This window comes from Dendrobates tinctorius, unplaced genomic scaffold (assembly GCF_039654945.1).
Source record: "Dendrobates tinctorius isolate UK_male_01 unplaced genomic scaffold, ASM3965494v1 ptg000014l, whole genome shotgun sequence".
Classification (NCBI taxonomy): Eukaryota; Metazoa; Chordata; class Amphibia; order Anura; family Dendrobatidae; genus Dendrobates; species Dendrobates tinctorius.
This window is the reverse complement of record NW_027361682.1, coordinates 2326144-2352500: the sequence shown is the minus strand read 5'-3', so window position 1 is coordinate 2352500 and position 26357 is coordinate 2326144. Positions and strand designations below refer to the sequence as shown.

Below are 26357 nucleotides of genomic sequence, written 5' to 3'. Positions count from 1 at the left end.
AGTTAGAGTGATCAATGAGTGGAACAGGCTGCCACGAGAAGTGGTGAGTTCTCCTTCAATGGTAGTCTTCAAACAGAGGCTGGACAGACATCTGACTGGGATGATTTAGCGAATCCTGCTTTTAGCAGGGGGTTGGACCAGATGGCCCAGGAGGTCCCTTCCAACTCTACGATTCTATGATTCTATGATTCTATGATTTATTGGACCTTACAAGATTTTGGAGATTCTTAATCCAGTCTCGTTTCGATTGGCTCTTCCTGTTACATTCAAGATCCATAACGTGTTTCATAAGTGTCTGTTAAAGAGGTTTGTTGAGCCAGTAGTTCCTGTGGTGGCACCTCCTGACCCTGTATTGGTTGAAAGTAATGTGGAATATGAGGTGGAGAAGATACTGGACTGTCGTCTGGCTAGACGGAGACTCCAGTATTTGGTTAAATGGAAGGGTTATGGCCAGGAGGATAATTCTTGGGTCTCTGCATCCGATATTCATGCCGAAAGATTGGTTCGTGCTTTTCACCGGGCCCATCCTGATCGCCCTGGTGGCGTGGATGAGGGTTTGGTGACCCCTCCTCAAGGGGGAGGTACTGTTATGAGTTCATTTTCTCCTTCACCTCTGATATCTGATGAACTCCCTCTGCTGGTGAAAGGAGGTAGGGAAATTGATCTGGATGGGAAGAACCTGTCATCTGAACAGGTGGAGTGTGATTGGACATCCGGAATTTCTGAGTGGATATAAGGCAGCCGACGCCCTGCAGGGTTGCTGGTGATCCTTTCTGCTCTGAGCTCTGGCATCCAGCTTAGTTCCTGTCTACTAAAAGCTAAGTTTTTGCTCTGCTATTTTTCCATGAGGTTTTGTCTGTTTACTTAGTGTTTGTGTTCAGCCTGCCCTGGTTGGGACGGGCTGAACTCCATTTTTGTCTCTGATCAGTTGATCTCTTTGCTCTGTCTTCAGAATATACCTGAGTGCTGATATAGTGATTTTGAAGTCTAGTGACTTCAGGGCCTTTTTCTATCAGACGTGTTGGACATTATTTTTGGCAGGGCTTTTTGCGTGATTGCAGCCAGCATCTTTTCTGTCCTTTCCTATCTAGTTAGTTGGGCTCCATCATTTGCTCAGCCTGTCTTTCTGTCTGTGTTTGTGTTTTCATCTGTTTTTCACCGACAATACATGTTGGGGGCTGTCTATTGCTTTGGGGTCTGCTCTGGGGCAGTTTAGATTTCCCCTTTCTTTCGTTAGGCTTATTTAGCTCTCCGGCTGTGACGAGGGGTCTAGGGCACCGTAGGAACCCCCCACGGCTACTGTTTGTGGTGAATAGGATCAGGGGTCTGCAATCCGCTAGCTACCAACCTCTCCGGTTTTCTGGACTTAGCTTGTGTTTTTGTTTTTTCCTCCTCCGTTGACTCATTCATAACAGCTGGGAGCTCGCTGATCGTTGGTCTCCCGCTGTCACACACAGCGATGTGTGCTGCCCAGCATGAGACCAACGATCAAAAAATGGCCCAGGACATTCGAACACGATCAGTGATGTCCAGCGGGGGGGCTGGCCGCCGCTGCGTGTCACATGTAGCGAGATCGCTGGCGAGGTCGCTGTTGCGTCACAAAATCGGTGACGCTTCAGTGATCTCGCTTTGTGAGGCGGGGGCTTAAGTCTCTGAACATCCCAGTAATTTTAAAGAAATTTCTCTAGGGCAGCCAAATTGGAGCATTGTGCAACACACATAAGAATTGTGGTATCTAGATCAAGTTGGTGCGACCCACAACGGACAGTGGTAGTTTAGATCTTGTGTCCAGTTTGCATTTGAATCTCGCCAATATTGGGTTAAGGTTAAGTTTCTCATAGTCGGTTATTTTAGATGTTACATTAATACCTAAATATTTAAATTCAGTGACCACTTGTAAGCCCGACTCCGTATAGTGTGGTGCATTAGTATTCTCGTAATCCAGTGGAAGCAATACTGATTTAGTCCAAATAATCACCAAATCCGAATATTTCCCAAACTTCTCAACTGTCTCCATAGCTACAGGTAATGTTTTGGAGACTTCGGCCAAAAATAATAAAGCATCGTCAGCATAAAGCGCAGTTTTCTCCTCTCTATTCCCTCTGTGAAATCCCACTACTCCAGGGTGCTTCCTAATAATCACGGCTAAAGCCCCTTTAACACATAACGATGTCCCAGCGATCCCACCAACGATCCGACATGATGGGATCGCTGGGACATCGTTAGGCTGATCGCTGGTGAGCTGTCACAAGACAGCCCCTCCAGCGATCAGGGCCAGCAACGCTGGACGCTGGTTTCTAATGTAAACGTTGGGTATCCAGGAGCCGCGGCTCCTGAATACCCGACGTTTACAATAGAAACCAGCGTCGCTGGTCTCTCGCTGCCACACGCAGCGATGCGCGCTGGCCAGTGGGAGACCAGCGATCGAAAAACGGCCCTGGCCGATGCTGCACGATCAGCGATAACCGGCAGGGGGGCCAGTCGCTGATCCCCATCACACACAGCGATCTCGGGGTCAGAGGAGACAGCAGACATCCCTGTCGTGTACCCCTCCCCAATTCAAAGACTTAAGTAAGATGCCCATTTACCCTTAATTGTGCCATGGCCTCTCATATAATAATTTGATTCATGAAATAAATTCAGCACCCATACCAAATTTCTTCAAAACTACCCACAAATATTCCCACTCAACAGAGTCAAATGCTTTAGCAGTGTGAAGCGAGCATATGACCCCATCTCCTGCATTATCTACTGGTAGCTGAACATTAAGAAATAATCTACGGTTATTAACGGCTGTAGACCTAGCGGGCATAAAAGCCCGATCGATCACTGTGTATGATATTATAGATATGTAGATATGTATAGATATTATGTTATTTAACCTGGAGGCCAGAACTTTTGCTATAATTTTAACATCCGTAGGAAGCAAAGATATAGGCCTATAGGAATCAGGAAACAATGGATCCTTGCCCGGTTTGGGTATAACGACAATGACCGCTTCTCTCATTGATAGAGGCAGAGTGCCTTCCTTAGCTGCCTCCTGGAAGGTGCACAACAATTGAGGTAATAATACAAATTTCTTGTATAGTTCCACAGGGAACCCATCCAACCCTGGTGATTTATTATTGGCCATTGATGCTGTGGCCATTTGTAGCTCCTCTAATTGCAGGGGACTATTCAGGTATTTTTGATCTGCCTCCGAGATAGCTGGAAGATCAATTCCTTTGATTTGTTCTCTGCTAACCTTGATTTTGGTTCAGTATAAGTCCTGATAGAATTCCTTGAAAATCTTTGAGATTTCATCGGGCTGATTAACCATTGCACCTTCCTTGTCTTTTAAAGCTCCTATAAAGGATGTCCCTATTTGAGCCCTTGCGATCATAGCCAATAAATGTCCTGCCTTTGCCTTTTCTTCATAGAAATGTATTTGGGAAAATAATCGTTTATTCTTGTCCTTCTCCCTAATGTGTGTTGAGTATGCCTCTTGCGCCTCTTTCCAAGCCATTAGTTCCTCCTCTGCACCTGATAAGATAAATTTCTTGTCCGTGATTCAAAACGTGTCCTCCAAGAATTCTCCAAATTGATTAGTTTTAGGCTATGTGCCCACATTGCAGAAATGTTGCAGAAATATCCGCAGCATTTCCGCAACTCCCGCCGCGGGAAAAACGCATTCGATTTCCCGCTTGTTTTCCGCGATTTTCGCGTGCGGAATTCAAGCGCATTCCCAGTGATTTGAAACATCGCTTGAAATGTGATTGACAGGTTGGTCACACTTGTCAAACATAGTGTTTGACAAGTGTGACCAATTTTTTACTATTGATGCTACCTATGCAGCATCAATAGTAAAAGAATGTAAAAAATAATTTAAAAAAATAGTTATTCTCACCTTCCGACGGCCCCCGATCTCCTCCACGGCGCTCCCGGCATCTTCCGGTCCTAGTAATGCTTAGCGCGAAGGACCAGAGATGGCGTCACGCTTGCGAGAGCGCGACGTCATCAATGGTATTTCGCGCAAAGCATTACTGGGACCGGAAGATGCTGGGCGCGTGGTGAGAGGAGGAAAAGAGTCCGGGGGCCGTCAGAAGGTGAGTATATCAACATTTTTTATTTTAATTTTTTTTTTACAGGTATATGGTACCCAGGGCCTGAAGAAGAGTCTCCTCTCCTCCAGACCCTGGGTACCATCCACGCATGAAGCGCTCACTTTACGCATGGTGGGCATAGCCACATGCGTAAAATGAGCATTTCAATGCAATCCTATGGGTGCGGAATTGCCGCGATTCCGCACAAAGAATCATCATGCTGTGGATTTTACCGCAATGCAATTCCGCAGGGGTAAAATCCGCAGCATTAGCACAGCATGTGCGGAATCCCATAGGATTGCATGGGATGCGTTTTTTTGCGTTTTCGCGGAAAATCGCAGCGAAAACGCAAAAAAAGCTACATGTGAACGCAGCCTTAGTCTTGGATCTATTTATGGCTTGTATCAAAACTATTTCCCCTTGTATATTCCATGACAGCCTACAAAAAGAGAGAAAAATAATCATTTCTTGGGAGCCGGCCATTATAGGATAAAAGACAAAGAATCCATTCTCCTCTGGGCCGCGTATTACTCGATAGGAATTATGACTCCAACAGTCAATCAGATATTTTCTGATATCACATGACTTAAGTTATACTTATTTCTTCAGCGTTCCGGATTCTGGTGAAGTCGTTGCTCATTTAGATCCAGCCAGCAGAGTGCTTCCTTAGGATTTTCAAAAAAAAGGAAGCTCCTCCACGGGCGGTCACTCTGAGTTTCGCAGGGTTCAGCATAGAATATGGTATTTGTAGCTGGTGTAGAAGACGTTTCACATCCACAAATTGTGCTCTGCGGTTTGACACTTCAGTGGAGTAGTCGGGGAAAAAGGACACCTTTTGGCCATTGACGGATATGTCCCCTTTATCACGCGCTGCCTTAAGGATGTTGACATGGTCCTTATAATGAAGCAATTTTATTGGGACTGGGCGCGGAAGTGCTACCGGTGGTAATGGCCGGGTAAGTATTCTATGTGCCCTATCCACTGTGGGGACGAGGACTCCTATGCAGTGACCGGGCAGGTACCCAGGGGACCGCCATCAGGGTTCCTGAGGGAACGATACTGGGAGAACAGTAAAGGGAGAGACTTGACTGAAGTTGTCAGGGAAACAGGGGGCGGGGCAAGGGTAAAAGGAGCAGGGGGCGCGCTGAAATGGCAGTTGACAGAGAGCAGGACAACTGACAGGAAGCCGTGTGAGACAGAGAGAACAGAGGGAGCGGATGGTGTGTTGTGGAGAGACCGACAGGGCCCTGTGAAAGGAAAGCTACGGACTTACCGACTAGTGACACGTGAGAGCCTTGCACCGGCGGTCACTCCCCTCATACGGTCACATACAGCTGTTTCGCATCCTGCTGTGACAGGTCCACGACCTCCACTGACCGCTGCGACTAGAGACTATTCCTTTACAGCGGTCAGGACACTGCCCCCCTGCCTTCTCCCACAGCTGCGGCCCTGTCATCAATTGTTCCTTCAGGGCCTGTTGCGCCCCATGGGCACCGTTTCTTCAGGGCCTATTGTGCCCCATCGTCATCGTTTCTTCAGGGCCTGTTGCGCCCCACCGTCACCGTTTCTTCAGGGCCTGTTGCTCCCCACCGGCATCATTTCCGAAGGGCCTGTTGCGCCCCACCGACACCGTTTCTTCAGGGCCTGCTGCGCCCCACAGTCATCGTTTCTTCAGGGCCTTTTGCGCCCCACCGGCATCGTTTCTTCAGGGCCTGTTGCGCCCAGTTTCATCCTGGAGTATCGAGGCGTAAAGGCAGCCACATCAGCGACCTCTACGCGGCCACGCCTGTGAACCTGACAGACCCCTGGAAGGATAAGTTTATTATAGTAGATAAGGACCCCCAGGACTGTTTCTCGTCGTCAGCTTCCTGCGGCGTTTCCTGCTGTGAAGACGAGCGACGCGTGGAGCCGGGCGGGAGGACGCAGGATCGCCTGGTGTGACAGGTAAGTAGCGACCCCCGTCCCCAGCGATGTCGCTGGTGAGATCTGCCTGTGTGGCAGCTCACTAGCGACCACTTAGCAATGTACCAGCGATCCTGACCGCGTCATATCGCTGGTCGGGATCGCTGGTACATCGCTAAGTGTGACTACCATTAGGATGCTGTAGTGCGATCTTTTGCTTTTTGCAGCCCCTGTCTCTGTTCTTTCTTAATCTCACCCATCCTGGACCCTGTGCACATGTGACCGCAGGGTCAGTTACATCGGCCGCTCTGTGTGCACTATTATAGTGTTGTGTTTATCATTTTTTAGTCATTAGTATCATTTCTGCCCTGACGCATATCCCCTTCTAGGTTTTCTCAATTTATGCAGCGCCTTTCTGGGACAATCACATTTACTGGGATTACAATTTTCTGTAGTTTATATTAATGTTCTATCATTATCTGTTACTGACGTCCCCGGTTCTGCCTTCCCGATCTCTGTGCATGTTCCCTGCAATTTATAATTTGTCTTGTTTTCATGTGATATTTAATAAAGATTCAGATAATTTAGATTTTCCTTTTTAGATTTGTTCTGTATTTTTGGTGCTGGATTGGAGATATTCTGGGATAAATCTCTGTGTGTGACTATAATGGGACTGTGTGTTATACCGGGGGCAGGACGGGGCCATGACTGGATGTAGTGATCATGTGAAGCAGGTAAGGCCTCTTTCACACTTCCGTTGACCATCAGTCAAAATCCGCCAGGTTTTGAAAAAAAACGGATCCGCCATTTTTTTTGGCGGATCCGTTTTTTTCCCCATTGAGTTGCATTACTGGCGGATCTTGACAGATGGCCATCCGTTGGATCCGTTTTTGTGAGGATCCGCCAAACATTTTTCGTCCGCCGGCATGCCTGGACGGACCTTGCAACGTTTTTTTTGTTGTTGGATCCGCATTTTACATTGCGCATGCCCGGAGAAAGGAAGTCAGGGAGAAAATTAACCCTGAAATCCTTTCTGGCGGACAAAAAAATTCTCTCTCTCTCTCCCTCCCCCTCTCCCTCCCTCTCTCCCTCTCGGATTTTAACTGACACAAAAAACTGAAGTGTGGAAGAGGCCTAACAGTTTCGGAGATTTCTTACTTGGGATCTTTATGATGTTACATCGTCATCTTCTCCCCATTCAGGTCTCTACAATATCGGATCCTCTCAGTGGAGATCTTCTATATAAGAGAATTCTCCTGAGTGACCCTACAAGGATGGACAGGGACAAGATGGCGGAGAGGATATTACACCTCACCCTAGAGATCCTCTTCCGGCTTACTGGAGAGGTGAGAGATTCTGATGACGTCGCATTACATCATTACTATCTATGGGAATAACAGATGGACAGAACTGGAGAGGTGAGGACTCTGGGAATGTCTGTAGTGAGATTTATTCATGTGTCTCTCCATAACCAGGATTACACAGTAGTGAAGAAGACCTCTAGGGAGGTCTGTCAGGACTCTGTGTCTGAGGGATGGGGAAGACCCCTGAGCCCAATCACGGGGCCTCCACCTCACCCCCTGATACATGAGGACATCAATGACCAGAAGATCCTAGAACTCACCTATAAGATGATTGAGCTGCTGACAGGAGAGGTGACACTGCTGGGAATGCTGGGACATTATACCGTAACGCTATGGAGGGATCGGGGGATGACAGTATCATTGTGTGTGTCAGGTTCCTATAAGGTGTCAGGATGTCACAGTCTATTTCTCCATGGAGGAGTGGGAGTATTTAGAAGGACACAAAGATCTGTACAAGTACGTCATGATGGAGGTTCCCCAGCCCCTCACATCACCAGGTAATAAACAGGACTAAATACACACGGCCTGTAATTATCTTTATGTAAAGAATTAATTCAGTCCCCATATGTGTTTCCTCCAGTTCTATCCAGTAAGAGGACAACACCAGAGAGATGTCCCCGTCCTCTTCTTCTACTGGACTGTAAACAAGAAGATTCCAATGTTCCTCAGGATCATCAGGTAGATGGAGAGAAGGTGCCATGAGATCTCCCCTATAATGTGTAGATGGCTGTGAAGGTCTTGTGCTCAGTCTTGTTTTATCCACCAGTATAAGCTTATTTTATACTTACCGTGTTTTTGCGGCCCCAATAGATTTCCATGGGGCCGCAAAATCTGCCCGCAAAAAATCCACGGTGTGCCTTATGGCCCTGAAAAAAGATCGAGCCTCAATGGGGCTGCAAAAACAAGCAGAAGTTTGTTTTTGCGGTGCACCATCACTTCCGGTTTTGCGGAACGCCATTTTTTTCCCCCAATACTATTTACATAGTATTGGAAAAATGAAAAAAGTTGCGATCCGCAAGTATTTAATGGTCTGTTATTGCGGCAGACCATAAAAACTGCGACAATATGGGCCGCAAAAAACACGGCAAGTGTAAAAGTAGCCTACGAGAAAAGTCAGACGCAGGGCTGTGGAGTCGGAGTCGGTGCTCATTTTGGTGGAGTCGGTATAAAATGACTCCTAAAATATATAATAAATTGAGTACAGTAATTCAGTGCAGAATGTGCTGAATATTTTTTCTCCTTCGTCTCATTGGGGGACACAGATACTATGGGTGTATGCTTCTGCCGGTAGGAGGCTGACACTAAGTGAAAAAAAAGAGGTTAGCTCCTCCTCCGCAGTATACACCCTCGCCCCTATTGCGGGCGGATATCAGTTTCTTGCTTAGTGTCCTATGGAGGCACACACAGTCTGGATCGCTCCAGACTATTTTTTTCTAGTTTACTATGAAGATGAGACAGGGGCGACGGATCCTATTGAAAGGGTCCGATCTCCCCAAACCATCAACTGGTGAGCACGCGTTGAGTATCGTCTCCGCGTATACTTTCCCGCACCGAGGGACATATCTGGGACTTTTCCCCAGACTTCTATTTTTGTTTGTTATTTTATGCAGATGAGACAGGGGCGACGCATCCTATTGAAAGAATCCGATTTCCCCAAACCATCAACGGGCGAGCGCATGCGAGTATCCCTCCACGTATCCTTTCCCGCGACGTGGGACATTATGCCAGACTTAGCCCTGTCCACCCCTAGGTATTGAAACCATGGGCTTGCACAGAGGCACAAGACTAGTCTGTGCGGCCCCCACTGCTCCACCAACGCTAGACGGCGGTGCTGCAAGGTGGCGAACGGTCCCTCTCCTCACCCCCTGAAGGGGTTAGATGGAGCTAAGGTGCCTGCACCGTCCTATTTTTTTAATCAAAGACCCCCCTCACATATCTGCGCTCAGGCTGAAGAGGATCATCGGTGAGGAGAGGGTTGGGGAGGGCTCCTGCGAAGATTTCGGGCTGGAGGGCCGCAGCACGCCTCGCAGCGTCCACTAGCCATGCAAGAGAAGGGCTGGATACGTCAGGACAAGAACGCTGCGCCGGTCAGTAGCGCCACTTTTGATACCGCGCCCCCCCAACCCCGGTCGGGTAGGGGAAAAATTGAGGCCGCGGCTTCGGCTGGAGCTAGGCCGCGGCCGGAAGTTCCGCCCCCAGGCCGCGTGTCACTTCCGGCAGCCCGCCCCGCACTCGGCGGCGGTAAAAATCGAGGCTTCGGAGCACGGGCTAGGCCGCAAAGTGGGAGTACCTCCCCTAGAGCGATTTTACAGGCTGGTGCGCGCCACAGATGTCGGCGCGCAATTTAAAGGAAGCATCTAGGTCGGGGGGGCGCAGGACTGGGGTAAGTGCTGCCAGAGGGGCCACGCTATAGGGAAAAACGAAGGGCTACCTCTTCCCCATATCCCCAGCAGCGGACAGATACAGCATGTCCGAAAAAAAAAAAAAAAAGCAAAAACGCACACGTTCTTTTACGCGGCATGCATCGCTTGTCGGGCTGCGTTTCCGCGGGCGCAGAGCAAGCATTTATGCGAAGCCTGCGAATCCAAACGCGCCCAGGAGCCCTACCCTGCGACCGCGACCAATGTGTCAAATCCCCCGGAGTGGGCCCGATCACTGTCACAGTACATGGCGTCGCTTACGAGAGCAATAGAATCCCTTCAAGCCCCAGATAGGGGCAGGGACAGTGTCTCGCCGCCTTTACAGGGAACCTCCACCTCACAGGAGCCTCCGGCCTGCAGGGGCTGCCCTCACTCCAGGCAGACCCGGGGGAAACGAATCCACACGGTGTCGCCCAGTCCATCCGGTGCCTTCGGCATCCATAAGATCTGCTTCTCGCTCCCTGTCACCAGTGGTTGATAGCGAGCAGACCTCAGATTGCGACTCAGATGAGCCCATTGACCTGGACACTCCAGAGTCACGTGAAAGAGTGGACAGCCTCATAGAAGCCATCAATCAGACCCTGGGGATTGAGGATGATACCCCAGCGGCTACGGGGAATAAAGTGGCATGTAAACGAGTGAAGCGGCTGCACAGAATTTTTTCCTCTCACCCTGAGTTTTAGGACATAGTGCAGCGGCACAGAGAACGTCTAAAACGGCGTTTTTCTCGGGTTAAAGGGCACTCGAAACGCGTTATCCGTTTGCTCCGGACCTCCGTAAACAATGGATGGAATCCCCGATAGTGGATCCTCCGGTTTCACGCCTGGCCACTAAGACCCTGTTATCTGTCCCTAGGGTTTCCTCGATTAAAGATCCCACGGACTGCCTTATTGAGAGCCTAGCTCGTTCAGTATATGAGGCGTCAGGGTCTGCACTCGCTCCCTCGTTCGCAGCAACTTTGGTAGCCAAGGCTATGATATCATAGTCAGAAACATTAAACAAGGTCGCACAGGAGCAGGTCTACCTGCAGAGATCTCGGAGGTCACAGGTCAGATGACGATAGCCGGAGATTATGTATTGAATGCGTCTTTGGATGCGGCCAGTTGTTCAGCACTTGCTGCCGCTAATGCAATCTCTATCTGAAGAGCCCTATGGTTGAGGACATGGCTGGCCGATTCTACTTCCAAGAAGTCCTTGACTTCCCTGCCTTATCAGTGCGGCCGCCTATTTTTGGATCAACTTATCTCCGACTCCACAGGAGGAAAGAGCGGGTTTCTCACTCAACAGAAGGTTAAATCATTTTTTCGTCACCCGGTTCAGGCACGTTTTCGGGCCTTTCGCAGTGCCACCGGCCATTCTAGGCCGGGTGTGACGGCCTTGGTCAGGTGGCGGCCGCTAAGCAGCCTGAGCCTGGTCCGGGACCCGAATACGAGACCGGGCCGGGGTCATGCGTTGAAAGACTCCGGGTGGACTACGGGGCCCAATTCCGCCACCTCAGGCCGCCCCAACCAGGATAGGGAGCGGCAGGTCATATAGAGCCAACCCATTGGGGAGAATGCATGCTCAACAGGCCAGGTCGAGGGGACCCAGATCCTAAGGATCATCGGCCAAATGACTCGAGGTCTTTACCAGACGACACCAGCAAAGTGGGCGGCCGCCTACTCTGTTTTCACCATGTCTGGGCCAACATCGCTCACGACGCATGGGTAAAGGAATTGGTGTCCTCAGGTTACAAAATAGAATTTGTCAGATACCCTCCAAGATGGTTTTTTCTTTCTCGGCTTCCCAGGGTGGATACCCAGGTAAGGGCTCTATTGGGAGCCATCAAGTCGCTCCTGCACAACGGAGTCATTGTTCCAGTGCCGGAACACGGACAAGCTCAGGGGTTCTATTCCAACCTTTTTGCGGTTCCCAAAAAGGACGGGTCTGTCAGGCCTGTTTTTGGACCTAAAGCTTCTGAACAAATTCATCAGGATCAGACATTTCCGGATGGAGTCTCTCCGTTCAGTCATAGCGGTCATGGAGCAGTGAGAATACTTGGCCTCAATTGACAGCCAGGACGCATTTCTGCATATTCCCATTTTTTCCTCCTCATCGAGGCGGCTACACTTCGCCATCAGCGTTCAGCATTTTCAGTTCGTAGCGCTACCCTTCGGGCTAGCCACGGCTCCCAGAGTGTTCACAAAGGTTATGGCAATTGTCAGGGACACACTGCATTCTCGAGGCATAGTCGTCTTGCCTTATCTGGACGACTTCTTGGTCAAGGGGCCGTCAATACGGGCATGTGAGGAAGGTGTCAACATCACGCTAGATACTCTTGCCGCTTAGATGGTTGGTCAATGCAAAGAAATCATCCCTTGTGCCAGCTCAGAGGATCTCCTTCCTAGGAATGATCTTCGACACTTGCTGAAGGTTGATAATTCTCCCTCAGGAAAGGGCGCTAGTCTCCGGCAGGGAGTCCGGACGCTACGCCAACCAGTCCCTCATACCATCCGATCCGCGATAAGGATCCTAGGGAAAATGGTGGCAGCAATCGAAGCGATACCTTTCGTCCAGTTCCATCCTTCACCCCCTGCAGCACGCCTCGTGTCAGCCTGGGACAAGAATCCTTTCACGCTCGATCGGCGGTGCAAACTGTCCTCTCAAGTCAGGCAGTCGCTCGGATGGTGGATAACCAGTTCCTCTCTGGCCTAGGGGAAACCTTTCCCCCCATGTAATGGGCTGATAATGACAATTGACTTCAGTCTCCTCGGTTGGGGAGCGGTGTTTCGCACAACCCAGAAACGGTGGTCGCCACAGGAGGCACGCCCTCCCGATCAACTTATTGGGGATACGAGCAATTCGGCTGGCTCTGCAGAAGTTTCATCACTTTCTAGCAGGCCTGTTATGATTGAGTCACCGTAGGAGGCAAAAACAGAAATGCTAGCTAAGTCCAGAAAACCAGAGAAGTTGGCAGCTATCGGATTGCAGACCCCTGAACCTATCAACACAACTAGCAGTAGCCGTGGGGGGTTCCTACGATGCCCTAGACCCCTCGATCACAGCCGGAGAATTAAATAGGCCTAAAGAAAGAAAGGGGAAATCTAAACTGCCCCAGAGCAGACCCCAAAGTAATAGGCAGCCCCCAACATATAATGACGGTGAAGCAAGATGAAAACACAGACAGAAAGATAGACTGAGCAAAGACGGGGCCCAAGCTAACTAGATAGAAAAGGACAGGAAGGCTGCTGTCTGCAATCCGTGAAAAACCCTATGAAAATAAGAGCCAACAGACTGACAGTGAAAAAGGCCCTGAAGACGCTAGGCTTCAAAAAAGCTATGTCAGTACTCAGGAATATTCTGAAGACAGAGCTACAGGCAAAAGGAGATTCAGCTCACCCCAGCAGGGAATGGCAGAATACAGAAAAGCAAGGAAAACAAAAAACAAAACAAAAAAGCTAACAGGCAAAACAGAAAACTTAGCTTTAGAGGAGCAGGAATCAGACTGGTGTCCTAGAAGTCCACAGAGAAATCACCCGCAGGGCAGAAGGGCGTCGGCAGCCTTATATCCAGTCCGTGACTCCACTCAGCCAGTCATCCTCATTAGGCTCAGGTGCCTGATAATCAGGCTCATTACCTTCCTTTACCAGAATAGGGAGTTCACCAGACCTCAGTGACGAAGGGGAAAATGAACTCACAACACCGCCCCGTCCGGATTCCATCGGACATCGCCACGGCGGTGGTTTACATAATTCGTCAGGGGGGCACCCGCAGCAGAACAACCATGCGCGAGGTGGAGCACGTTCTTCAGTGGGCCGAAGCAAACCACTCGGTGATTTCGGCTGTCCACATCCCGGGCGTGGAAAATTGGGTGGCAGACTTCCTCAGCCGGCAGGATCTTGCATCCGGAGAGTGGTCTCTACATCCCGAAGTTCTTCAACAGATTTGTCAATGGTGGGGAGCTCCGAATGTGGACCTGATGGCTTCCAGAGTGAATGCCAAGGTGCCCACATATGTCGCTCGGGCCAGGGACCAGCATGCATTCGCGGTGGACGCATTGGTTCTGCCATGGAACCAGTTTCGCCTCCCATATCTATTTCCCCCACTGCCACTACTCCCGAGAGTCAGCAAAGGGATCAAGACGGAAGGGGGGCCGGCGATTCTGCTGGCCCCAGACTGGCCCCATCGAGCGTGGTACGCATATCTAAGGCAGCTGCTCGCCAATGTTCCTGGGCGCCTGCTAGAGCGCCCAGATCTACCGTCTTAAGGGCCAATTTGCCACCCAAAGTCAGGGACCCTGTGTTTGACGGCAGGGCCGTTGAATCTTGGATTCTATCCCAGGCAGGGTTCGGGAGCAAGGTGGTCGCTACAACGATTAGCGCCCGGAGGCCTGCTTCAGCATGAATTTATCACCACACCTGGAAGGTGTTCTTTGCTTGATGTCGAGGCCGCGGTGTTTCTCCGCTAAGATTCTCGATCTCCAACATCTTGGTTTTTCTCCAGTCGGGCTCAGAGAAGCCGGATAGCCCAATCGGTAGAGCAGTAGACTCAGGCTTTGCCCCAGGTTTCCGCAGGAGATAAATGTCGGCCTTATCCGTCCTGTTCCAGTGCAGGGTTGCTACCAATTTGCAGGTGAAAACTTTTCATCCGGGGAGTGTCCCACTTGATACCTCCCTATATGGCGCCGATGGACGCCTGGGTTCTTAACATGGTCCTAAGTGTTCTGCAGGAAGCTCCATTGGAACCGCTTCAGGATATCGCTTTGAGGTACCTTTCCTGGAAAGTTGTTCCCCTAGTGGCCATCACTTCCATCAGGCGGGTTTCAGAGCTGGCGGCTCTGTCCTGCCGAGCTCCGTTCCTCACTTTCCATAGGTATAAGGTGGTCCTTAGACCAGCCCCTCCTTTTCTGCCGAAGGTCGTGTCCTCTTTTTCACATCAATGAAGATGTTGTTTTGCCTTCATTTTGTCCAGCAGTGGTGCACCGTGTGGAAGAAGGCTCTTCACACGTTAGACCTGGCAAGAGCCCTCCGGAGGTACGTGTCGCGGACGGCACCCTTTCCTCAGACGGAGACGCTGTTCGTGCTCCCTGAAGAATGCAGGAAGGGACTCGCTGCCTCAAAGTCGAACATAGCCAGGTGGTTTCGTTTGACTATTCAGGAGTCCTACTGCATTAGAGGCACGCCGATTCCAGCAGGGATCAGAGCGCACTCTACCCGGGCGGTGGGCGCCTCTTGGGCGCTTCGGCATCAGGCTTCGACGGAACAGGTTTGCAAAGCAGCAACCTGGTCCAGCCTGCACATAATATCCATGCTCAGGCCTCGGCGGATGCAAGCCTGGGTAGAAGGATTCTCCAAGCAACGGTGGCGCACCTTTAAGCAGGAGGTGCATGTAGCTTGGATCGGTGAGTCAATCTCCCACCCAGGAACTGCTTTAGGACGTCCCACAGTATGTGTCCCCCAATGAGACGAAGGAGAAACATGGATTTTTGTGAGTACTCACCGTAAAATCCTTTTCTCCGAGACGCTCATTGGGGGACACAGCACCCACCCTATTAGCCAGTTGGCTCTTGTTTAAATGAATGTGTTTACCTATTTGATATATCACAGCAGCCAGTTTCTCCAGGCCTTAGTGGAAAAAGTTCTGCAAGATTACGAACGCAAAGAACAGGTTCTTGCTATTGTAATGGACAATGCTTCAAACATGATAAGTACAATTAAACTGATGAATGAGAGTAATGAACAATAGCTAGAAGAAAATTTAGGGTTCAGTATGTTTGAGATGGAAGGCCACAGTGCTGTTCATGTAACTGAGGAACAAACAGTACACAAACAGATGCAAAGAAAACATACACAAACAGCAGGGATCACAATGAAAACTATCACAAATTTATTTCTTTGAACACACTAAGCACAAAAAGATACTAAAAACAATTAAAATATACAATGGTTAATAACCATAAGCTGTATATATGGGAGCAAACACAAGCCCTATACAAAATCCACTAATTATGCACAGAATGTCACATGCAGCATGTCCACAATATATACCATTATAATAAGAGGTCTTGTGTTAAAGTACAGGAGAAATTCCTAGTTGTAAATATTTATGTACACAAGAAATACAAAAAAATGACCTATACAAATATACTACAGAGTATTTTTACACCAGAGTGTGAGCCTAAGTTCCTTGCTGCAGCCGATGATAATATGCAGATAAAGTTTACAAAATTGCTGAAGCAAAGAATCACAGCTATAGATAGTGGGGATAAATTTGTGATTGTTTTCATGGTGATCTCCGCTGTTTGTGTATGTCTTCTTTGCCTCTGGTTGTGTACTATTTAATTAAGACATACCGTGGTTGGATCCCTCTCTATTGGTTTGACTTCTTGATGGTGCCCTCCGTGTTTTTGTAATACAATGAGGAACAAACAGATGTTACAACAGAAGAACAGCAAAATTATACTGTAGAAATAGATGATCTTGTTGAAGCTGCTTCAAAACACTTTCATATTCATCAAATGCGCTGTGTTGTGTACGCGCTGCAGCTGGCAATAAGAGAGAGTCTGCAAAAGGTACATATTGGAAATCTGATTGGAAAAGTGAGGAAATTGGTTATTGCCGCCAGAACCTCTAAAATTGATTCCATCTTGAAGAGACGTGCTGGAAAAGGAGCAATTGTCGATCAAGCCTCTCGGTGGGGCAGCACTTATTTAATGATTGAGCAATTGCTTGAACTAAAACAGTTTCTTATTGATATGGCAAACCCTCAGGTAACCCTAAATGAAGGTCAATGGACACAGGTGGCTGAATTGAAGGAAAATTACAAGCTGAGGATTTAATTCCTGGCATTTTCATAAGTGAGTGGAAGAACTTGCTATTTTGCCTGTCCCAAAGAGGAGGTTTAATCGCAGATGGCATTTCTGCTTCAATGAAACGTAGAGAGACACAGCTATTGGAAAATAAAATTTTTCTGGCAGCTGTTTATGTGGACCCAAGTCATCGTATACTGCTTGATGATCAACAGCTTACTAAAGGAAAAGAAGCTCTGACTGAGGTAGCAGTTAGGATGAGTGGCCTACAGGAGGACTGCCAGGCGCAAGAGGACTTGGGTCCTGACAGTGCTACTGCTGCCATATCTTCATCCTCATCAGATGAGGAGTTTGACTTTGACAAGTATTTCGATGACATGGAGCAGGCAAAGCGTTGCCGCAAGGAAAAAGATTTCACTCCGTCTCCTATAGCAAGCAGATTGACCATATTTCAGCAAAATGTTTCACTTGCTCTCAAAGAAATAGAAAAATTCAATCGTTCATCAAAACTGACTGTGCATGAGGCAATTCCTTTATACCCGGAAATTGTTAGAGATGTCGCCCATGTGGTTACGGCTTTGCCTCCAACCCAAGTTAGTGTAGAGAGGTTGCTCTCTAGACTTAAAATTATTAGGTCAGATTTGAGGTCATCTATGAAGGAGGATCTGATGGAGGCAATTCTATTTCTTAGAACAAATTCATAGACTGCACAATTGTTATTTAGTATGTTTTTGTTGAAAACTGTTTTTTTGAGTCGGAGTCGTGGAGTCGAAGTTGGTGTAAGGGAAATTGAGGAGTCGGAGTCGCAGGTTTGGCTTACCGACTCCACAGCCCTGGTCAGACGTATAACTCGGACGGGGATTGCACCATAATGCTCGAAGTGGCCGGTGGCCCTCCCAAACTGAGCATGACAGCATGTATTTTTATTGAACTGTCATGCTTGGAGTGCACACCTAATATTCCTCAAGTGCCAGTAATGAGCAATAGCACAACCTCACTCTATAGATCTCCATATAGAAAGCATGCACTACAACTACAGTCTATTGTATATACATTAAATCACCTCGAAACATCTTCCAAGTCTCTTCCCAGCTGCAGGGCCGACCCTCTGTAGCTCTCTTCTACCCAGCTGTAAGGCTGACCCTCTGTAACTCTCCCCTGCCCAGCTGCAGGGCTGACCCTCTGTAACTCTCTTCTACCCAGCTGTAAGGCTGACCCTCTGTAACTCTCCCCTGCCCAGCTTAGTTACCCGCTGTTTACTCTGGATACCAGCTTCCAGCCTCTGCTTACAGCGCTGGGAGCTCGCTGATCGTCTTCTGCTGTCACACGCAGTGATGTGTGCTGCCTAGCGGGAGACCAACGATCAAAAAATGGCCCAGGACATTCGACCACAATCAGCAATATCCAGCGGGGGGCTGGTCGCCGATGCGTGTCACATGTAGATAGATCTCTGGCGAGGTCGCTGTTGCGTCCCAAAATCGGTGACGCTTCAGCGATCTCGCTATGTGAGACGGGGGCTTAAGTCTCTGAACATCCCAGTAATTTTAAAGAAATTTCTCTGGGGCAGCCAAATTGGAGCATTGTGCAACACCCATAGGAATTGTGGCATCTAGATCATCTTGACCAAGTTGGTGTGCCCCACAACGGACAGTGGTAGTTTAGACCTCGTGTGCAGTTTGCATTTGAATCTCGCCAATATTGGGTTAAGGTTAAGTTTCTCATAGTCTGTTATTTGAGATGTTACATTTAGGCTGTGTGCCCACGTAGCGATTTTTAAGCGTTTTTGCCGCGATTTTCGGCGTGAAAACGTTTAAAAATCGTGTACAGAACGCCCCCCATGCATTCCTATGGCATTCCGCACATGCTGTGCTAATGCTTCCCTTTTTTCCGCGGCGGAATCGCATCGCGGAAAAAATCGCAGCATGCTCATTCTTTTGTGCGGAATCGCAAAGAATTGCCGCGATTCCGCACCCATAGGAATGCATGAGAATCGCTGACTTCCCGCATGTGGCTATGCCCACCATGCGGGAAGTTAAGCGTCTCATGTGCAGTTGGTACCCACGGTGTGGAGGAGAGGAGACTGTCCTCCAGGCCCTGGGTACCATACCCCTGTAAAAAAAAGAATAAAAAAATCGGGGTATATTTACCTTCCGGTGTCTCGCGCTGCATTCCCGGCCTAAGCGTTCCCAGTAATGCCTTGTGGCAAGACCCTGTAATGACGTATCTCGCGTGACTCTAGCGGTCTCGCGAGATCGCTATAGCAGCGCGAGACTACGTCCTCTCAGGTCTCGCAAGGCATTACTGGGAACGCTGTGGCCCGGGATGGCATCGCGGGACGCCGGAAGGTAAATATACCCCGATTTTTTTAATTTTTTTTAGCATTTTAACATCCTATCTTTTACTATTGAAGCCGCATAGGCAGCCTCAATAGTAAAAACCTGGTCACACTTGTCAAAAACTATGTTTGACGAGTGTGACCAACCTGTCAATCACTTTCCAAGCGATGCTTCAAATCGCTTGGAAAGTGCTTGAATATCGCATGTGAAAATCGCGGCAAAATCGCAATCATAATCGCGGTGAAATCGCGTGGAAAAAACGCGCGATTTCTGGGAAAGAATCCGGTTTTTAGTGAGCGTTTTAAAACGCTACGTGGGCACATAGCCTAATACTTAAATATTTAAATTCAGTGGCCACTTGTAAGCCCGACTCCGTATAGTGTGGTGTATTAGTATTCTTGTAATCCAGTGGAAGCAATATTGATTTAGTCCAATTAATCACCAAACCCCAATATTTCCCAAACTTCTCATCTGTCTCCATAGCTACAGGTAATGTTTTGGAGACTTCATCCAAAAATAATAAAGCATCGTCGTCATAAAGCGCAATTTTCTCCTCTCTATTCCCTCTGTGAAATCCCACTACTGCAGGGTGTTTCCTAATGATCGCAGCTAATGGTTCAATGGCCAATGCAAACAGCAGGGGAGACAGAGGACAACCCTGTCGTGTACCCCTCCCCAATTCAAAGACTGAAGTAAGATGCCCATGTACCCTTAATTGTGCCAATGGCCTCTCATATAATAATTTGATTCATGAAATAAATTCAGCACCCATACCAAATTTCTCCAGAACTTCCCATAAATATTCCCACTCAACAGAGTGAAATGCTTTAGCAGTGTGAAGCGAGCATATGACCCCATCTCCTGCATTATCCACTGGTAGCTGGACATTAAGAAATAATCTACGGTTATTAACGGCTGTAGACCTAGCGGGCATAAAGCCCGATCGATCACTGTGTATGATGTTAGATATTATGTTATTTAACCTGGAGGCCAGAACTTTTGCTATAATTTTAACATCCATAGGAAGCAAAGATATAGGCCTACAGGAATCAGGAAACAATGGATCCTTGCCCGGTTTGGGTATACGACAATGACCGCTTCTCTCATTGATAGAGGCAGAGTGCCTTCCTTAGCTGCCTCCTGGAAGGTGCAAAACAATTGAGCTAATAATACATCCCCGAATTTCTTGTATAGTTCCACAGGCAACCCATCCAACCCTGGTGATTTATTATTGGCCATTGATGCTGTGGCCATTTGTAGCTCCTCTAATTGCAGGGGACTATTCAGGTATTTTTGATCTGCCAACGAGATAGCTGGAAGATCAATTCCCTCCAGATAAGTCAGGATTTGTTCTCTGCTAACCTTGACTTTGGTTCAGTATAAGTCCTGATAGAATTCCTTGAAAATCTTTGAGATTTCATCGGGCTGATTAACCATTGCACCTTCCTTGTCTTTTAAAGCTCCTATAAAGGATGTCCCTATTTGAGCCCTTGCGATCATAGCCAATAAATGTCCTGCCTTTTCCCCTTCTTCATAGAAATGTATCTGGGAAAATAATCGTTTATTCTTGTCCTTCTCCCTAATGTGTGTTGAGTATGCCTCTTGCTCCTCTTTCCAAGCCATTAGTTCCTCCTCTGCACCTGATAAGATATATTTCTTCTCCGTGATTCTAAACCTGTCCTGCAAGAATTCCCCAAATTGATTAGTTTTAGGCTATGTGCCCACATTGCAGAAATGTTGCAGAAATATCCGCAGCATTTCCGCAACTCCCGTTGCGGGAAAAACGCATGCGTTTTCCTGCTTGTTTTCCGCGATTTTCGCGTGCGGAATTCAAGCGCATTCCCAGTGATTTGAAGCATCGCTTGGAATGTGATTGACAGGTTGGTCACACTTGTCAAACATAGTGTTTGACAAGTGTGACCATTTTTTTACTATTGATGCTACCTATGCAGCCACAATAGTAAATGATAGAATGTAAAAAATAATTAAAAAAATAAAAGTTATTCTCACCTTCCGACAACCCCCGATCTCCTCCGCGGCGCTCCCGGCATCTTCCGGTCCCAGTAGTACTTGGCGCGAAGGACAAGAGATGACGTCATTAACGGTATTTCGCGCAAACCATTACTGGGAACGGAAGATGTCGGGCGCGTGGTGAGAGGCGGGAAATTGTCCGGGAGCCATCAGAAGGTGAGTATATCAACATTTTTTATTTTAATTCTTTTTTTTTTACAGGTATATGGTACCCAGGGCCCTGGAGTAGAGTCTCCTCTCCTCCAGACCCTGGGTACCATCCGCACATGAAGCACTCATTTTACGCATGGTGGGCATAGCCACATGCGTAAAATGAGTGTTTCAATGCAATTCTATTGGTGCAGAATCGCTGCGATTCCGCACAAAGAATGATCATGCTGCGGATTTTACCGCAATGCAATTCCACAGGGGTAAAATCCGTAGCATTAGCACAGCATGTGCGAAATCCCATAGGATTGCATGGGATGCAGGTTTTTTTACGTTTTCGCGGCAATTCCGCTGTGGAAAATCGCCGTGAAAACGCAAAAAACGCTACGTGTGAACGCAGCCTTAGTCTTGGATCTATTTATGGCTTGTATCAAAACTAGTTCCTCTTATATATTCCATGACAGCCACCTTCTTTAAAGGGAAGGTGCCGTGTTTTTTCATAATTTAATGTAAAAAAGAAAATAGTATAAAAATATATTGTCCCCTAAGCTTGACTCAGTGGTGTGTATGGATTTTTTTTTTTTAGCTGCCATCTTACCTCTCTGGCTGCTAAACGACACTTTCCATGCTCATTTGCGGCAGTCCCTGGGCATAAGAGACAATAGTCGGCTGCCGGCCCTATCTCTTTCATTGCAGCTGCATCAGGAGTGAACTGGCCACGCCTCTGTTCACAGCTGTAGGTGTGGCCTGGCGCCATCTTATTAGAGCCCAGTGCTTTTCTTTTAGCTTCATTTACACTCTATTGCAAGCCCTGGATGCTGTACTGTTCCAGCATAACAGGGCTTGGATGTTCACGCTGCACATACCAGCTGTAGGAGAGGAACCAGGACGAGCTCCTGGACACCAAGCTGCTCTTTCCAAAACACACGGCCAGCTGCTGCCCCTGCTGTTGCAAAACATAGGAGGAGCTGTTCCCTGCTGTTTCAAAACACTTGGCAATCTGCTGGACATCGAATCCTCTCCTGTGTGATACTGACTGCTGAGCCCTGTATCTAATCCTCTCCTGTGTGATACTGTGTGCTGAGCCGTGTATCTAATCCTCTCCTGTGTGATACTGTGTGCTGAGCCGTGTATCTAATCCTCTCCTGTGTGATACTGTGTGCTGAGCCGTGTATCTAATCCTATCCTGTATGATAGTCTGCTGAGCCGTGTATCTAATCCTCTCCTGTGTGATATTGACTGCTGAGCTGTGTATCTAATCCTATTGTGTGATACTGACTGCTGAGCCATGTATCTAATCCTCTCCTGTGTGATACTGACTGCTTTGCCCTGTATCTAATCCTCTCCTGTGTGATACTGACTGCTGAGCTCTGTATCTAATCCTCTCCTGTGTGATACTGACTGCAGAGCCGTGTATCTAATCCTCTTCTGTGTGATACTGACTGCTGAGCTGTGTATCTAATCCTATCCTGTGTGATACTGACTGCTGAGCTGTGTATCTAATCCTATCCTGTGTGATACTGACTGCTGAGCTGTGTATCTAAGCCTATCCTGTGTGATACTGACTGCTGAGCTGTGTATCTAAGCCTATCCTGTGTGATACTGACTGCTGAGCTGTGTATCTAAGCCTATCCTGTGTGATACTGCTCTCCTGAAATACTCTGTGCTGCTGTCACCCTGCTGGTTTTATGTGTGATCTACATTGTGGTATTGTGTGAAGTATATCGCGGTATTATGTGAGAACACTATGGCAGTATTATCTGCTAAAAGGAGTCCCATTCTAGGGTGGTTCTGGCTGAGCACCTGCACACAGGTCAGGGGTAATAGTTAGGTGCAGTCAGGGGAGGGCTGGTGAGGCAACTGAATAGAGGAGTCTCATTTTTATCGTTACTGAATGGCTCCATTTCCCCCCAGCCTGCTTCCCAGCATCACCCCAGACTGCGCTTGTCACCTCGCTTTCACACATCGCCAGGACAGGATCTGAGGAGGGGAAAGGGGTCGTTGCATGCAAAGTCTGGATCAGAACAGGCCATCAATCAGCAGAAATGTTTCCTGGGTTTCTGTGGTGCTGTCACCCTGCTCCTCCCCCATATATCTCCCTCTGTGCCCTCCAAAGACCAGCACACTGCTCTCCTGAAATACTCTGTGCTGCTGTCACCCTGCTCCCAGAATCCTTGCTGCCTGCCATCCTCGGTGACCGAAGACCCCATTCCTCTCCTCAGATCCTGTCCTGGTGATGTGTGAAAGCGAGGCGACAGGGGCCTGATGTATGGTGGAAGGAGCAGGGCGACAGCAGCACAGAGTATTTCAGGAGAGCAGTGTGCTGGTCTATGGGGGGCACCCTGTTCCGTGCCAGGGATTGTACATAGAGCGCTGTGTTTTACACACATGGATGGACCGTCTTCTTGTCTGCGCCACAGAAATCCAGGAAACATTTCTTCTGATTGATGGCCTGTTCTGATCCAGACTTTACGTGCAAAGACAGTCAGTAACTTTGCAGGCCCCATCAAAATGGCTGCTCACTGTGTTCCTAGATGTCATCCTCTCTTTTCCCTTAGCAAACACCCAGAAGGGGAGGAGAGGAGTGACACCACACCCATGTCAGCAGATTCTGCCCATAATTACTGCAGGGCAGTAATGTGAGCTAGTTGTACACTAGGTTTTTGTGCCAAATTTCAGTAGCAACTCCCCCTAGTGGAATTGCCAAACTTTTTAAAATTATTTTTCACATTTTGCAAAATTAAAAACAAATGATAATATATTTTAAGAACATGTAAACATTAATTCTTTACATTTTTTCAATTGCTGAAAAAATTTTTTTGGGATGGCACCTTCCCTTTAAGGGGTCTCCGAAACCCCTCCTACATTCCAAGAGATACATTTTACTTGGTTAGCCATTGGGATATGGCGCATAGGGGATGGACAGAATATGCATGGCAAGCGTTATCATGACTCCGGTTCCCAAATACAAGGCCATGTTAATACCCCATTTTCCATGCGAGATAACTGTAATCCATACAAGTAGCAGAACTGTGCAGCACATTCTATAAACAGTCAACTTAAAAAAAATTATATACAAACCGAAAAATACAGATCCATCCATAAAAACCAGATGGATGGGGCTACCAGTTCAACTCCCTTCTGTACATAATGCAAGCGAACAACCTACAAAAAGAGAGAAAAATAATCATTTCTTGGGAGCCGGCCATTATAGGATAAAAGACAAAGAATCCATTCTCCTCTGGGCCGCGTATTATTCGATAGGAATTATGACCCCAGCAGTCAATCAGATATTTTCTGATATCACATGACTTAAGTTATACTTATTTCTTCAGCATTGCGGATTCTGGTGAAGTCGCTGCTCATTTAGATCCAGCTAGCAGAGTGCTTCCTTAGGATTTTCAAAAAAGGAGGCTCCTCCCCGGGCGGTCACTCTGAGTTTTGCGGGGTTCAGCATAGAATATGGTATTTGTAGCTGGTGTAGATGACGATTCACATCCACAAATTGTGCTCTGCGGTTTGACACTTCAATGGAGTAGTCGGGGAAAAAGGACACCTTTTGGCCATTGACGGATATGTCCCCTTTATCACAAGCTGCCTTAAGGATGTTGTCATGGTCCTTATAATGAAGCAATTTTATTGGGACTGGGCGCGGAAGTGCTACCGGTGGTAATGGCCGGGTAAGTATTCTATGTGCCCTCTCCACAGCAAAGGGGTCAGGTTTCTGCCCCAAACAGGGAATGTAGCCATTTCTCAAAATAATCAGTAGGGTTGTTGCTCTGTTTTTGTAGGAATGCCAATTAGCCTTATATTATTCCGCCTAAGTCTGTTCTCCAAATCGTCTGTTTTAGCCAGCAAGGCCAAGATCTGTTGATCATGTCTGCGGTTGTCACTGATAATTTGCGGCTGTTTACCCTCCAGATCACTAATTCTCCCTTAGGATGCTGTAGTGCGATCTTTTGCTTTTTGCAGCCCCTGTCTCTGTTCTTTCTTAATCTCACCCATCCTGGACCCTGTGCACATGTGACCGCAGGGTCAGTTACATCGGCCGCTCTGTGTGCACTATTATAGTGTTGTGTTTATCATTTTTTATTCATTAGTATCATTTCTGCCCTGACACAAATCCCCTTCTAGGTTTTCTCAATTTATGCAGCGCCTTTCTGGGACAATCACATTTACTGGGATTACAGTTTTCTGTGATTTATATTCATGTTCTATCATTATCTGTTACTGACGTCCCCGGTTCTGCCTTCCCGATCTCTGTGCATGTTCCCTGCACTTTATAATTTGTCTTGTTTTCATGTGATATTTAATAAAGATTCAGATAATTTAGATTTTCCTTTTTAGATTTGTTCTGTATTTTTGGTGCTGGATTGGAGATATTCTGGGATAAATCTCTGTGTGTGACTATAATGGGACTGTGTGTTATACCGGGGGCAGGACGGGGCCATGACTGGATGTAGTGATCATGTGAAGCCGGTATCAGCTCCGGATATTTCTTACATGGGATCTTTATGATGTGACATCGTCATCTTCTCCCCATTCAGGTCCCTACAATATCGGATCCTCTCAGTGGAGATCTTCTATATAAGAGAATTCTCCTGAGTGACCCTACAAGGATGGATAGGGACAGGGACAAGATGGTGGAGCGGGTATTACACCTCACCCTAGAGATCCTCTTCCGGCTTACTGGAGAGGTGAGAGATTCTGATGACGTCACATTACATCATTCTTATCTATGGGAATAACAGATGGACAGAACTGGAGAGGTGAGGACTCTGGAAATGTCTGTAGTGAGATTTATTAATGTGTCTCTCCATAACCAGGATTACACAGTAGTGAAGAAGACCTCTAGTGAGCGCTGTCAGGCCCCTGTGTCTGAGGGATGGGGAAGACCCCTGAGCCCAATCACGGGGCCTCCACCTCACCCCCTGATAGATGAGGACATCAATGACCAGAAGATCTTAGAACTCACCTACAAGATGATTGAGCTGCTGACTGGAGAGGTGACACTGCTGGGAATGCTGGGACATTATACAGTAACGCTATGGAGGGATCGGGGGGTGACAGTATCATTGTATGTGTCAGGTTCCTATAAGGTGTCAGGATGTCACCGTCTATTTTTCCATGGAGGAGTGGGAGTATTTAGAAGGACACAAAGATCTGTACAAGGACGTCAAGATGGAGGATCCCCAGCCCCTCACATCACCAGGTAATAGAACTAAAAACACACGGCCTATAATTATCTGTATGTAAAGAATGAATTCAGTCCCTGTATGTGTTTCCTC

At 47.8% G+C, this 26357-nt stretch overlaps 1 protein-coding gene across 2 annotated transcripts in view; it reads left to right on the top strand.

Moving 5' to 3' along the window:
- The window catches only part of LOC141073504 (uncharacterized), a 174053-nt gene that overhangs the window by 66197 nt on the left and 81499 nt on the right, over positions 1-26357 (top strand). The window contains exons 2-8 of one of the 2 annotated variants that reach the window (XM_073560754.1): positions 7187-7330; positions 7460-7639; positions 7722-7845; positions 7929-8026; positions 25617-25766; positions 25896-26075; positions 26158-26281. In XM_073560754.1, the coding sequence (XP_073416855.1) occupies positions 7259-7330; positions 7460-7639; positions 7722-7845; positions 7929-8026; positions 25617-25766; positions 25896-26075; positions 26158-26281 (928 nt within the window). In that variant the 5' untranslated portion in view covers positions 7187-7258. Of the gene's footprint in view, positions 1-7186; positions 7403-7459; positions 7640-7721; positions 7846-7928; positions 8027-25616; positions 25767-25895; positions 26076-26157; positions 26282-26357 lie in introns of those variants that run through there. The other variant, XM_073560763.1, reaches the window with a different exon arrangement.